General features: G+C 44.7%; 1 protein-coding gene and 1 long non-coding RNA gene across 6 annotated transcripts in view; one reads left to right on the top strand and one right to left on the bottom strand.

Annotated features, from left to right (window-relative positions):
* Positions 1–4,698, top strand: part of GALNT3 (polypeptide N-acetylgalactosaminyltransferase 3) — a 50,166-nt gene extending 45,468 nt beyond the window's left edge. For 3 of the 5 annotated variants that reach the window (XM_073305701.1, XM_073305702.1, XM_073305703.1), the window contains exons 10-11: positions 2,747–2,899; positions 3,502–4,698. In XM_073305701.1, the coding sequence (XP_073161802.1) occupies positions 2,747–2,899; positions 3,502–3,624 (276 nt within the window). In that variant the 3' untranslated portion in view covers positions 3,625–4,698. Of the gene's footprint in view, positions 81–2,746; positions 2,900–3,501 lie in introns of those variants that run through there. The other 2 variants (XR_012154283.1, XR_012154282.1) reach the window with 1 other exon arrangement.
* Positions 1–14,199, bottom strand: part of LOC140895602 (uncharacterized) — a 29,851-nt gene extending 15,652 nt beyond the window's left edge. The window contains exon 1 of the long non-coding RNA XR_012154284.1: positions 14,051–14,199. This is a non-coding gene — a long non-coding RNA (uncharacterized lncRNA). The remainder of the gene's footprint in view (positions 1–14,050) is intronic.
* Between the last annotated feature and the right edge of the window lie 298 nt (positions 14,200–14,497).

The following is a 14,497-nucleotide window of genomic DNA, read 5'->3' as shown; positions in this document are numbered from 1 at the left end:
TAAAATCATTGGATGTTATCTATGATATATTCAGTATTTAACAGCTGCACAACCTAGGAGTCTGATCCTGCACCATTAAAGTAAATGGAAATTTTCCCTATTAATTTAAATGAGAAAAGGGCAGTTGTAGGTCTGGGCTAGCTGACTTGCTATGTTACACAGCATTTTCCTTTGGATCCCATTCACTATGTTACTTGAGGGATTATGATTCTATATTAATCTCTTTAGCGATTTACCCAACCTTGGTACAAAAGCATGGTATTAAAAGATCTGCCACATAAAGGCCGAGTCTGCCATATCTACTTTAACAATTTGTCTTGGTGAAGTGAAGCAAAATTGCACATTTTTTTTTCTGCTCAATCATAATATTGTGAATCTTGTTAAAATTCTTTTAAAATCTGTATTTATAATAGATGGTGCTGGTAGTGATGTGTGCAGTTAAAGATGCTCAGCACTTCCTGTTATAACAATGCATTTTCTGTTTATAAACTTTGATAAACTTCATTGGTTTGGGTTGAAATTTTCCATGCTGGGTGTCTGCCTCAAGGTAATTTTTTTTATTTCAGCAAAAATGGTACAGCTATATCTCAGAAAGATTAGGGAAAAATACTAAACTCCATATTTAGCAACTCTGTTTTGGAGTAGGGGCTTAAAATCTGGAAAGGTGGTCATACTGATATTGGGGATGTGCCTTTACCGTCCCTGTAAAAACCTGCCAAAACTTGGCTGACTTTTGACTGTCTAAAATCTCTGTTAAGCATATGCTCAGTAGAGATATGTTAGAGTTTGTGAGCTAAATTCTGTGAATATTCCATGTACACTGAGCATGCTGCATCCCAGGTCAGCATGGGCTGAAGAGGACTTTCTCTGCAGTTGTTCCTCCTGGAGATCAGGGGCCTTCGTGATGTTGGGTTCAGGAGCTGAGAGCAAGGAGTCTGTATTCTCAGTGCTCCCCCTGCTAGGGTCCAGATAGTGAGGAGGAAGCTGACTGACTGGAGTGCATAGGAGTGAAGAACCAAACTTAGTGGTGTAGGTTGGGGTGGGGGAGACTGGGGTGAAGAGCCTTAGGGAGATGTGGGTGTGGGAGACCTGAAGTTGAAGGGATGAGGGAGATCATGACTTGGCGCTGATGAACAGACTGGTATAATGAGAGAGATGAGAACAGAGGAGGCTGGAACTGTAACAAGCACCAGCTGGAAGGGCTAGCTTTTAGGTGGGGACATAGGCAGAATTTTCTGGAATAACTAGAGTGCACTCCCATAATAACCCGGGATTCCTAAATCTTAGTGTTCCTCTGTGGTCAGCAAATGGTTGTGAAACACACTGGCAAAATGTGTGCCTACATATCCTTTTAGTGACTAGCCTCCATAGAGGACAGCAATCTACTATTGTTATCAGTTCCTCTATGACAGAGGTGGGCAAACTATGGCCTGTGGCCCACATCCAGACTGTGGGACCATCCTGCCTGGCCCTTGAGCTCCCGGCTGGCCCCTGGCCACGCCTCTGCTGTTCCCCCTCCCCCACAGCCTCAGCTCACCGTGCCACCAGCGTTCTGGGAAGCGGGGCTGCGAGCTCCTACTGGGCAGCATGACAGTGGGGCTGGCTCTGGCCAGGCAGCACAGCTGCCAGTCCTGCTATTCTGTGCAGCATGGTAAGGGGGCGGGGAGGTTGAATAAGGGGCAGGGGATCCCGGGGGGCAGTCATGGGACAGGACAGGAAGCAGGGGGCAGTTGGATGGGGTGGAGATTCGAGGGGGGGGGGGGGCGGTCAGGGGACAAGGAGCGGGGGGGTTGGATGCGTTGTGAGTTCTGAGGGGGTTAGATGGGGGGCGGGGGCCAGGCTGTTTGGGGAGGCACCCCGATGTGGCACTCAGGCCAAAAAGTTTGCCCACCCCTGCTCTATGAAGTCAAGTGGCTGAGATCTGTGCTGTGGACATAAAGGTTATAACCCTGCTAATGAACCAAGTGGGAATCAATACATTTCCACATGATGGAATTTGTTTTTTTCAGTTGCTTTTTAAAAAAATGATAGTAGATTACATAGAAGAAATACATTAAAAGTCAAGTAATCAAAAGTGCTAAATTTATGCTTTAATGCTAAAATTAAAGTAGTGCATGCAACCTTAATTTGGCCCCTTTTATGAGGCAGGGGCCTATGGAAAAATAGTAATGTGATCATATAATAAAAGATTTTATCATAATTCAGGGGGCTGAATTAAGGTTGTAACATAGTTTTTTGTGTAATACTTAAAAATACTAGCTGTAATACTTACTAAGTTTCCATGTAAGCAAATGTATATGAATATTTAACTTATGTAAATATTTGCATAACATGCATGATAAATATTTGAACCTGGATTCTGTATTTAAACTGTTAGATAACAGAATGATACAATGTTGTATGCAAGAGTGATGTAGGAGTATTGGTCCCTGGATATTAGAGAAAGAAGGTGTGTGAGGTAATATCTTTTATTGAACCAACTTCTGGTGGTGAGAGAGACAAGCTATTGAGTTAGTTTTCCAGATCTGAAGAAGAGTTCTGTGTAGCTCGAAAGCTTGTCTCTCTCACCACCAGAAGTTGGTCTAATAAAAGATATTACCTCACCCACCATGTCTCTCTAGAATGATGCACTTTTTTTTAAACTTGACTTGTTTTTGTCATGGAATTTCAAGGAATTAATTTAGTGCTGTGGTTGCTTGTTTCCACCTAATATATGTTAAAATGTATTTAATTTTTATTTATATAGTACTTTGAATACTCTGAACACTCTGAGATTCGACATAACATTCAGAAGGAGCTTTGTCTGTATGCTTCTCAAGGACCAGTGCAGCTTCAGGTCTGTAACTACAGAGGTAAAAAAACATTCACCCCTGGAGAAGAGAAGTGGGAACTTCGAAAGGTACTTCCAAGCAATTTATGCAGTAAATGAAGATGTATCTATTTTAATTGAAAGAAAAGATGTTTTTGATCAATTACGAGTTGCTACAGGGTTAACACGACTTTATTTATAGCAAAAGACAAGAATGGATAGCTCAGCCCTGGGGAAAAAAGTGTATAGACATTTTCACCTTTAGGTTGCAGATTGAAATACAGCCCATTCTGTTGGCTATGCTGTGGCAAATGTAAAATGATGGCCTCAGTCCTGTCCCAGTGGAGAAATGTCCACATCACAAAAAACTTAAACAATTGGTGCACTAGCACCCATGTAGAACTCTCTTGGCGGAAATGCCAAGGATCAACTGGGCATAGAGAATGGACTTTTCTTTCATCCCTAGAAGTGGCCCCTCCCTGACAGCTTGATATAAATTTGTGGGACAATGTGGGGCAGTTTGTTGTGCCATTGCATGCTGATTTACCTGTTTGAATAAATAGGGTTTCAGTCTCTGAGTCTACCTGTTGGGCCCCACCCTAAAAAACTAGCAGTAAATTCACAAAAAATTACAAACAAACATTTAAACTTACTCTGTGTGTTGTTTTGTTTCCCTCCCTTCTCCTCTCTAGGATCAACTGTTACATAATGCAGCATTAAATATGTGCCTTACGGGAAATGGAGAACATCCAATTTTGGTATCCTGTAATCCATCAGATCTATTCCAAAAATGGGTTTTTGGCCAAAACAATTAAGTACAGCTACTTATAACTAGGAAATATTTGGTTAAAAAGATACATCCGCTTTGTTAAAAGGATATATGCACACTTCATTTTTTAAAATGATGCAAAGTTAGCTAATGTAAAATATTCCAAGAGCAATTTTCTTATTTAAAAAGTATAAAATTGCACAGTTGCAAAGATCCCTTAAGCATCCGTGTAAAAAATACCAAAGAATATTTTGAGGTCTCCACAGGTAACAAAAATGTTTACAATATGTTGGAAATGTAATTTCCACAATAAGCTTAGCTTTTTATATTAACCACTGATTTTACAGATACTGTAATCTCCTCTATTTTGGGATAAAGTGTAGGGTTTTATATATTCTCATTTTGTAATGACTGCAGAAAAACTGGTCAATGAAGGTCAGGAGATGGATCTTCGTACAGTGTCTGGAAACTATTGTGCCTTTATAAGTGGTAATATTGTTTTAGCACTCAGTTGTTTGACTTTTCTGCTGACAGTTTCACTTAAAGAAAAGTAAATGAGAAAGGAAAAATTTAAAAACATTCTTAGCACTTCTCTCTCCAATTTTACACACTTAAAACAATATTTGGACTCCCGAGATGAAGCCAATGGGAAATCTTAACCCACTCAATTTCTAGCACATCAATCTTTGCTGAATGCAAGAAAAAAACTCCTTTAGAATTTTTATTGAAGTATGTAATTCATGTATTCTTTAAATGGAAAATATGTATTGTCCTGGTATTAATCTTGTATGCTTTTTTTATTTGAATCCAATACACGTTACTGTTTTTGCCAGAGATTTCCTAAACTGCAGATTTTTTTTGTATTTGTCATAGTTCTCATAAATTGCAGAACATAAACCTATTATTTGTTGCTAGCGCTCTGTTCATTACTGTTCTTTTATTCTGTCAATAAATGTTACTGTTTTGTCTGCCTGTCTTAGTGATTCATGTAGTGTCTACTGTACGGGTTTCTAATGCGTATATGCAATTCCTTTTATGTTTTTCCCTTGAGTGTCTGATTTCTGTTGTTAATCATTCAGAAGGAGAGTCCAACTGCATTACAGAATTTTATAATGAAATATTGCCTTTTAATAGAAAATAAATTTGCAAATATAGTTTGATGATACTCTAGATGCACAGTTGCTGTTTTATTTATATTCTTCCATATGTGAGTATTTTAGAAGTACAGCATTTTTTTTCCAGTGTTCTCCCTTGGGTAATTGATTACATAAACACCTTTAAATCAGCATTTGCCTCCAAATTTCCCCTTGCAACTACTTGTACTGCCCCTTTCCAGAGGTGAAAGTAAGCCAAGCCAGTATGCGGTGCCTCTGTAATATACGTCATCATGTGCCAGCAATGCCCCTCTGCTATGTACATCAGCCAAACTGGACAGTCCCTACATAAAAGGATAAATGGACGCAAATCAGATATTAGGATTGGCAATATACAAAAACCTGTAGGAGAACACTTCAATCTCCCTGGACACACAATAGCAGATTTAAAGGAAGCCATCCTGCAGCAAAAAAAACTTCAGGACCAGACTTCAAAGAGAGACTGCTGAGCTTCAGTTCATTTGCAAATTTGACAGCATCAGCTGAGGATTAAACAAAGACTGTGACTGGCTAGCCAACTACAAAAGCAGTTTCCCCTCCCTTGGTATTCACACCTCAACTGCTGCAAGAGGGCCTTTATCCTCCCTGATTGAACTAACCTCATTATCCCTAGCCTGATTCTTGCTTGCATATTTATACCTGCCTCTGGAAATACCCACTTCGTCGGATTCATGTCGTGGAAATTCACCCACGAAAGCTTATGCTCCAATACGTCTGAGTCTATAAGATGCCACAGGACTCTTTGTCGTTTTACAGATCCCTCTGATACTAAAAATTATAGTACTTTCTAAAGCAGACGTCCCTGTGTGTCAGGATTAAGATACAGCGGTGGAGGGCTTGCACTGCTTTTGCAAGTACTGTGCCTATTTTGTGGATAAAAATATTATTTCTAGCCCTTCAGTGAATGCTACATTGTATTGAAAACAAAAACACAAAGCACCATTGAACAGGGGAAGCATGACCTTTTTTGTTTTATGAAATGGTTAATATCAAAACCTCACTGTAGCTGTTAGAAGTTAAAAATTAATTTCATACTAAGCCATGTCAGGCATTTAAAAACACCATTGTTTCTTCCTCTTATTAGTTAAGTATCTTTTTCTTCTAGCACTTACCATTTCTAGTACAGCTTTCACCTCCTGTTCTTACTCAACATTTAAGCCAAACATTACTCTTCTGCCCCACTAGCACTGCCCTGACTCTGAAACTACAATCATAGTATGATTGCAGTCAATTTGACATTTTTATTTTTCTACCACAAAATAAGGTGGTATTTACATCCTCACCTGCTCTTACCCACCCCTCCCCAGGCAAGCCCACTGCAACCCCAACCATGCAAAATGGGGGTATGCAAAATATGGGTGGCCTAACTCTCGGTAAATGTCTTGCTACACATCAGTGTAGGATGGGTGGATCCCTAAAAGAGCTTGGGTAAATGTACTAGAGACTGATGGCCTCTCCTTTTCTTGGAAAAAGATCTCTCCCCTATGAATGCCAAGTATCGAGGAGCACCTCCCACCACGTCAGATAGGCACAGCCCCCTTTCTGAGGGGGATGTGCTGTTAGTCCCAGAAGGAACCTGGAAAATTGTCTTCTAAGATCCAAACCAGCCCTCCCCCGCGGTGCTAGAGCATCATTCTTTGTCTTTGTGTAGCTCAGGGATCAGCAATCTTTGGCACACGACCCCTCAGCAACATCCACTAGCAGATCGAGATGGTTTGTTTACCTGCAGCAACCACAGGTTCAGCCGCTCACAGTTCCCACTGGCCTGGAATGGTGAACTGCAGCCAGTGAGAGCTGCGATCGGCCGAACCTGCGAACGCTGTAGGTAAACAACTGCCTGTCAGCAGATTTCTCTGAGTGGCTGCGTGCCAAAGGTTGTCAATCCCTCTTCTAGCCCAAGGCCTAGTTCATTATTTATACATAATGCTACAAAGTTGCATTCTAGACTGCTCTTGCCCAGTGTATGGAGCATACTGATGAGTGGTGGGAAACTCAAGTTCAAATCCCTAAGCAACCCTAAGAACAGGCCAATTGCCTGCAGGTTTCTCAGATCCTGTGTGACTTCTCTAACCCAATGTTTAAAGGGATCTGCTGCATCCTCCTCTGGTCTTCTCAAAAAACCCAGAAAGGTCTAAGAAACTGAAGGCTGGGAGATGGATGACAGCAACATACTGCAGTCACCTAATGCCCTTTGCAGGCACAGTTTAGTTTTCTTAGAGGAAAGCGGCACAAAGATCTTGCACAAGCCAGCCCGGTGCACTAGCACCAGGATGATGAAGAAAAGCTGAGCAACTTATCCTCATATGCATAGTTACCTATTTATAAATGGTGGATCGGCTTCAACTACGATCAGTCTCCCCGAGGTGGGGGGATAGGACCATCTCCTATGGCGTGACCAACCCCACACCACACCACACTTCACCTTTGAAAGGACTTTGAATGTGGCTACCCCATGTTCTGTGGGAATGCCTGCACAGCAAACCTAAAAGTTGTAAACACTGGGGGTCAGAGGGAAGTGGGCATCTGCTTTTGTTTGTCTTGGAGGAAAAAATGACTGGCTAAGGGGCCTGACTCCTAAGGAGAGGGCTCACAGCTGTGTACAAGCACCTACAGGCTTAGAGTTGACATATTCTGCCGTGACCTGGATGCTAGGTCTCTTTAGGTCAGAGGTGGGCAAACTACAGCGCGTGGGACCCTCCTGCCCGGCCCCATAGGTCCTGGCCCGGGAGGCTGACCCCGCCCCTCAGTTCACTGTGCCGCCGGGCGGCATGGCTGCCTGTCCTGGTGATTGGATGGGACAGCTGTAGAGGCACCAGCCACCGGTGCTCCAGGCAGTGTGGTAAGGAGGGGCAGAGTGCAGGGGAGTTCGGGCTGGTGATCAGGATAGTGGACGGGTTGAATGGGGGCAGGAGTCTGGGGGGGCAGTCACGAAGGAGAGGGGGGGCTGGATGGGGCAGTGGGGGACAGTCAGGGGCGGTTGGCTGGGGGCAGTTAGAGGAGGAGTTGGATGGGGTGATGGGGAGCAGTCAGGGGTGGGGGTTTGGGGGGGGCCTCAGGGGACAGGGAATGGGGGGGTTGGATGGGGCAGGAGTCCCGGGGGGGGGGAACGGGGGTGAGAAGCAAGGGGGGGTTGGATGGGGTGGAGGGCCAGGCCCCCTAACCGGCCCTCCATACAATTTTGGAAACCCGATGAGGCCCTGAGGCCCAGGGCTGGCCCACAACATTTTGGCACCTGAGGCGAGGAGCTCAAATGACACCCCCCTACCCCCTCGCTGGGGCCAAAACTTTGAAAGGTCTCAGTTCTGCCTTCTTCCTGTTCTACTCCTCTCATGTTACTGCTCTGCTACCTACCCCACTAAAGGAGAACTAACAATTTAAAATGCCTTGTTCAAAAATTTTAAGTAACACTTAACTTTCAAATGCCTGAACAGCAAATGTAACTTCTCTTGTCTGCATAGTAAACACAGGCATTTTATCTGTTTGAATAATCAAAGTGGTGCTTTCCGTGCCTTCTTGGTTGCAAAGATTTGAACTGCTTCTTAATGAAGGTCCATAGTCTGGGCCAGCTCATGCTCTGTTGAGATGGCTGTAAGGCCGACCAGCCTCTCCTGTGTCATTGTGGAGCGTAGATGTGTTTTTATTAACTTCAGCTTGGAGAAGTTGCGTTCTCCACTGGCAACTGTTACAGGAAGTGTTAGAAGTACGCGCAGAGCAACAAAAGCATTTGGAAAGAGGGTGGTCATCATATCTGTGTACATATATTCCAGAACAGCCTTTGGAGTTGATCCTGCTGAAATGTATCTTGAAAGGGCTTTTAGTTTATCACCTAAATCACTCGCATCAATATCGCCCATGTCATCATATGTCAACACTGTCTCTAGTGCCCTGCATTGCTAGCGTAGGTCTTCTTCAGCTACAGTGAGGAGTTTTGGAATATCATACAACATCCCAAATATACTGCTGTGTTCCTTGAGCTGCATGAAACGTTCTTCAACTGACTGTATTGCACAATCTAGCACCTGGTTAAAGAATTCAACTTTGAATTGTTGTTTGGGGTCTCTTATGGGATTATCCTGTGCCTCATAATCAAAATGTCTTCTGCGGTGACTCTTGTATTCTTGAATGGGTGGGAAATAGTTTCAGTGTGAAGTTCCTCTGCCAATTTCTGTGCACTCTTCAGAATGTTTTGAAATCCCTCATCTGACCGGTAAGACTGTAGGTATGACTTTCCTGTGTCCAGTTATTCCATTGCTCTAGATATATCAAGGTCAACACCTTGGAGTCTCTTGCTTACAACATTTATTTCAAACAGTATGTCATGCCACAACACTAAGCCACATAGAAATTTGAAGTTATGTATGTTTCTGATTATTCCATTTCCCTCTGCCACTGTTCTCCAATGAACAGTTCCTATCATAGTATTATCCTCCATAATGGCAACATCTATCTTCCCAGTTTGGTGTTTGAGAGGTTTTATCGCCTCCACTCGACTTTCCCATTGTGTGGCACTCAATGGTTTCAGTGTCAGAGAGGATGTTCCCAGCTGTTGTGTCAAAATTTGCCATCAATGAGTTGATGCAGAGAAAAATAATTGATGCTTTGAATTACATTAAAAAATTTAGCAGCCTAACTAGAAGCTGATGCTGCATCACTGACCACCACGTTCAATGAATGAGAACTGCATGGGACAAAAAAAACTCAAGGGTTTAACTCTCGGATCAGTGTCTGCACTCCTCTGTTCTTTCCTCTCATGTTGGCACCATTATCATAGCCCTGACCTCTCATGTCAGTTATCGCAATTCCCGTATCTTCCAGCTTTTTAAGAAGCGCATTTGTCATACCAGCTCCTGTAGTATCATCAAGGTCAATAAATTCTAAAAAATGCTCTCTGACAGTCACCATTGCAGGGACATTTTCACTAGGTTCTATTGTTACAAAATGCACCATTAAAGTCATTTGTTCCATATGGCTGATGTCAGGTGTGCAGCCCAGAATAACAGAGCAATATCTTGCTGACTTCAGATCTGCCACAATCTTCTGTTTGACTTTTGTTGCCAGTAACTGTATGATCTCATTTTGAATTGTTTTTCCAAGGTAGTGGTGTGTGTACATTTCTCGGGTGGTGACTCTTCTTAGATGTTCCTGGAGTACAGCATCAAACTCAGCCATCAGCTCCACAATTTTAAGGAAGTTTCCATTGTTTGGCACATACAGCTGATCTGAAATGCCACACAGCGCTAGGTTTTGGGTAGCAAGCATTCTCACAATGGCAATGAGCCTTTTTAGAACATTTTGCCAGTAAAGAGACTCTGATGCAATCTTCTCTTGATGCTGATCCTCTGTGGTGGCCTTTAACCTTCGTCTCATCTCAAGCTCTTTCCACCTATGAAATGCTCTCTGGTGATTTGCTGCCTTCTCATGGCATGCCAGATTTCTAGACAGATTTTTCCAGTCCTTTGTTCCTGTAGAACCCAGTGTGGCTGGAACATTAGACTGGAAGAGTTTGCAACAAAAGCAGTATGGAGCATTCTGGGTTTTTGAGCACATAAGCCATGGCCTCTCCACTTTGTCACCATTGGGGATTTCACACCAGTAATGTGTTGGATGGAAGCTTTTATTTTCATTGTCTTTGTGGAACATGAAGTTTTTCACTTGCTGTGGCCCATGCAGTACAAGGAAGTCCCTCAGGCTAGTGCTCAAGTGGGTCCACAGTCCTGGATCATCTCGACTTAAGGAACTAAACTCAGCAGCAGCTGTTTCTGGTGCCTCCACCACACTCTTCTCTGATCTACACTTTTCTTCAGGAATGTGCATGGTTACATCCATTTGAGATGGAGTTATGGATGCTGCAGTAGCTGCCAGGTCACCTGTATATTCTCACTGGGGCCGGAAGGCTCACCGTGAATGCTTGTGTCTGTGTATCTCAGGAGAGCCCCTTCCTGCTTAGATAGAAAAGCTCCCTTTGCTTTCTTTCTTTTTCTGAATGCTGCCCCAGAGGGGCGTTTTCTTCTTTCACTCATGACTGCTGTTCTGTGTCAGCTATAGTGGCTCTCAACACTCAATTAAGGGGACAAATAAGCAGGCTGGTAGCAGGGCCTGAGTGAGGGAAGATATCAGCGTCTTAAGGACCTAACTGGCTCCTACTACTTCAGTTGACTGCCTGTTCTTCACAAGTGGGTTCAGGGAAGCAGCCGGAAACAGGAAGCTCCCTGAGAAGCTGGTGTTAAATCAGTCCAGGTTCCTGGGGGTGCTAGAGAGGTACATAAGAGGCTCCCCTCTTTCCCTGCAGCTCCTGCTGCTTTCTGTTATTCCCTCTCACCTTTTCTCCTGCCCGCCTGTTATGTCTCTTGTGCCCTCCTTCCTCCAGCACAGCACTCCACCATCTCTGTGCATCTAGAGCAGAGAGAATACATATGCACCAGCAGCAGACACATTTTTCTACACTCTGGGTCCTAGTGGCGCCCCCCCCTCCCACACAGTCTGGCACCTGAGGCAGCCGCCTCAGTTCGCCTCATGGTAAGGCCAGCCCTGCTCAGGTCAAAAAGTTTGCCCGCCCTTGTCTTAGGTGAACCTCCCACTCCCCTGCAGCAACTGGGGTACAGCAGGCTCAGTACTTTGTAGCTAGTCCCAGGCATATTTAATTACTTATACATGGTGTGACAGCTTTACCAGGTGGAATGGAGGCCCTGCCCCGCAGCTGCTCCTGCATCAGGGCTATCCCATAGCCATGTGGTTAGGGCATTCTCCTGGGACCAGGGCCACTCATGGTCAAGGTCTTACACCACTTCAGATGGCTGGAGCACTCACACCATGTCTTCTATAACTTAAGTAAAGGATGGTACTAAAAGCTGTGAGCCATGGGACTTAGCTATCTCCATTTTTCTTGAAGGACAAAAGACTGACTTCACAAGAAGGCGGGCCTGCATGAAACCAAAGTAGAGCTAGTTACCTAACACTTTCTGAGTGACATGGCTTAGCTGGCCTGCAGGACCCTGGTTCTTCTACAGCATATGTAAGTGCACTAACCAGTGGGCATCAGGTTTTTAGTGTCCTTTGCTTCTTCATCACACAGCTAATTATTTATACATAGTAGGAAAGTTTCAACACAAGAGCTTGAACACCCTGCTCCAGCCTACAAGTGTGGTCAGGGCACGCTCATGAGTGATGCGAGACTCACATTCACCTCCCTTCCAGTAGGCGGGGTTCGGAGGAAGGATGCATAATTGTACGATGGACAGGGGGATGCTACTGGAGCTTAGACATGAATTAGGCACCAAGCTGCAGGGCACTGTTGGTAGCTGAGGAGCTGCCTATTGCAATTTAGGCACCTCAAAACTTTAACAATGAAAACAGCCACTGAGGGGGTTTCGGCACCTCCAGAGTTGGGGGTTTTGTAAATGGCCATGGTGGCTAATTGTTTAAGTTAGGCACATAAAGCCTCCCTCTGAAACCCATCTCTCACATCCATCCATCACCTCCCTGCCTCCCAGGGCACTGTAGACACCCTGCTTGTGACACACCCTCACCCCAAACCATCCCTCCTGCACAAGGGCAAGGAGAAAGAAAAGCAGCAGCAGCGTCGCCTTCACCAGGTTCTAACGCTGACCTATGACTGCTCAGCAGAGGCATAACGCTACTTTTGCTGACAGTCCATTCTGTCACTGGCCTGAACAGACATTAATATAAGCATTTGTCCTTTACTATTGATAGAGTTGCTACTAACGGTCCTCAGCCCTGACTCTGTCCTCACAAATTACCTTGGTATTCAGCCAGTTTATAATATTAAATCCTTAGAACATTATGATATTAAATCATTTCTATTACTTTATCAGGTTAGTGAAATTAACAGAGATCTACAGTATAGCTAAATCTTAGTTTCAATACAGTCAATTATATTTTATTTAAAACATTAATTGTAATATGCCAGCACTAGGAGGAGTTACTAAGTGTACTATGGTTCTTCTGCCTGGTCACACTCCCATTTAGAAAGCTATTATGCAATTATGTGTGCCTGCAGGTTCTCACCATGGCTGGTGAGGCAGTCACCAGTAGGGCCAGGGCAACCAGGAGTACCCTCTCCTTTTGGCCAGGTGGGAGGGAGGTGCTAAAACTAAGGGAGAGGTGAAACTTCAGTGTCGTAACATAGGATTGTGGACTATTGAGAACCACTGCTGTAGCCCTTTTAATCCCCTTGTTCTGCATAACAACCTCAAATCTTCTGTGGCAACGTGATAATCTCTTCCAGCACAGGAAGCCATGTAATTAATCCTAAAACCTGAGTGCACAGTTAGATAGGTTCACCAATATCCAAACTCAAGAGAGAATTACAAATCCTGTTGCATGATGACTTGCAATGTAGCCTACAGCAGGAAAGGACTTCTTCCTCTAATGCTGCTCTGCCATTATCCACATCATACTACCATATAAAACAAACCAATGAACAAAAATGAACCAGCGTTCCTCAGTCTGACTGCATGCTTAGTGTCCCAGAAACCAGGAAATATTGGTTTCTAAATAGAGCTTTGAATTACTTAATGAGGTAATAAAGTACAGAAATGATATACTCCTCTCTAGCATGCATATATTATTTTTATACATATATAAATGTATAAAATAAATGTATAAATTATTTAAATGTATAAATAAATATACACACACATGCTATAGTGCAGGAAATAAATATACCTAGAACAAATAAGCAATTTGACTATGGGCAAGGTTACACTAGGATGTATTAAGTTTACTCCTGGCCTCTCAATACTTGTTATGTCGGGTCAAATATTTTTGGAAATCCTTTTTGCCTAGCTTTTTCAGTAGGCAATTTTTAAAATAACTACACCATCTTTTGAAAATACCTGGCTGTGCGCCTATTGTAAATCCTTATACCAGTGCTCCCTCCTGGTCATAGATTTTTATGCTTAAGTATATCATAAAACAAATGTGTGAGCACAAAATAAAAGGTCATTATGTACCATTCGTTAGCTACTTTTCTTTTCTTTTCCATAACAGGATACTGTTGCTAAGTATAGGGATTCATTTAAATAGAGCAGGGGTGGGCAAACTTTTTGGCCACATCCGGTACAGAAATTGTAGGGCGGGCCGGGTAAGGAAGGGTGGGGGAGGCTATGCCTCCCCAAACAGCGAGGCGTGGCCTGGCCCCCGCCCCCATGCCAGCCCCCCCGGAACTCCCCATCCCTGACTGCCCCCCGGGACTCCTGCATCCTCTCCCAACACCCCTGCTCTCTGCCCCCTGACCACCCCACCCCCCGGGACGCCCGCCCCTATCCAATCCTCCTTGCTTTCCCCGCCCCACGTTACCTGTGGGGTGGAGGAAAGGGGGGCTCCGTCCTTTCCCTGTGCGTTTCCCCTGCTCGTTTGGCTGCTCTCCCTGTCTGGGCTCGGCTGCTGGGAGCAGGGACCGAGCATACTGGACGTGGATGCTTGCTCTGCCCCTTTCCCCGCCAGCAGGGACCAGGCCCCTTGGCCACCCCCCTGCAACCTCCCCCTGCTCCGGGAACTCCCCGGGACGCACCACGTCTGGCCGCGCTATAGCTGGGCCACCCCGCCAGAGCTGCTGCCCAGGCGCTGGGGGAACTGTGACTGCGAGGGAGGGGAGCAGAAGGGGAGGGGTCAGGGGCTCGCCTCCGCCCCGCTCCCCACGCTGCTAGGGAGTTGGGCTGGCTCCTTTGCGAGCCTGTCCTGACCCCGCTCCCTGGCAGGAGCTCGGGGGCCAGAGGGAAGGGTCCTGCGGGCCGGACGTGGCCC

This window comes from Lepidochelys kempii, chromosome 11 (assembly GCF_965140265.1).
Source record: "Lepidochelys kempii isolate rLepKem1 chromosome 11, rLepKem1.hap2, whole genome shotgun sequence".
Taxonomy (NCBI): Eukaryota; Metazoa; Chordata; order Testudines; family Cheloniidae; genus Lepidochelys; species Lepidochelys kempii.
Note: the sequence above shows the minus strand (reverse complement) of the source record. Positions and strands in the feature narration are given on the sequence as shown.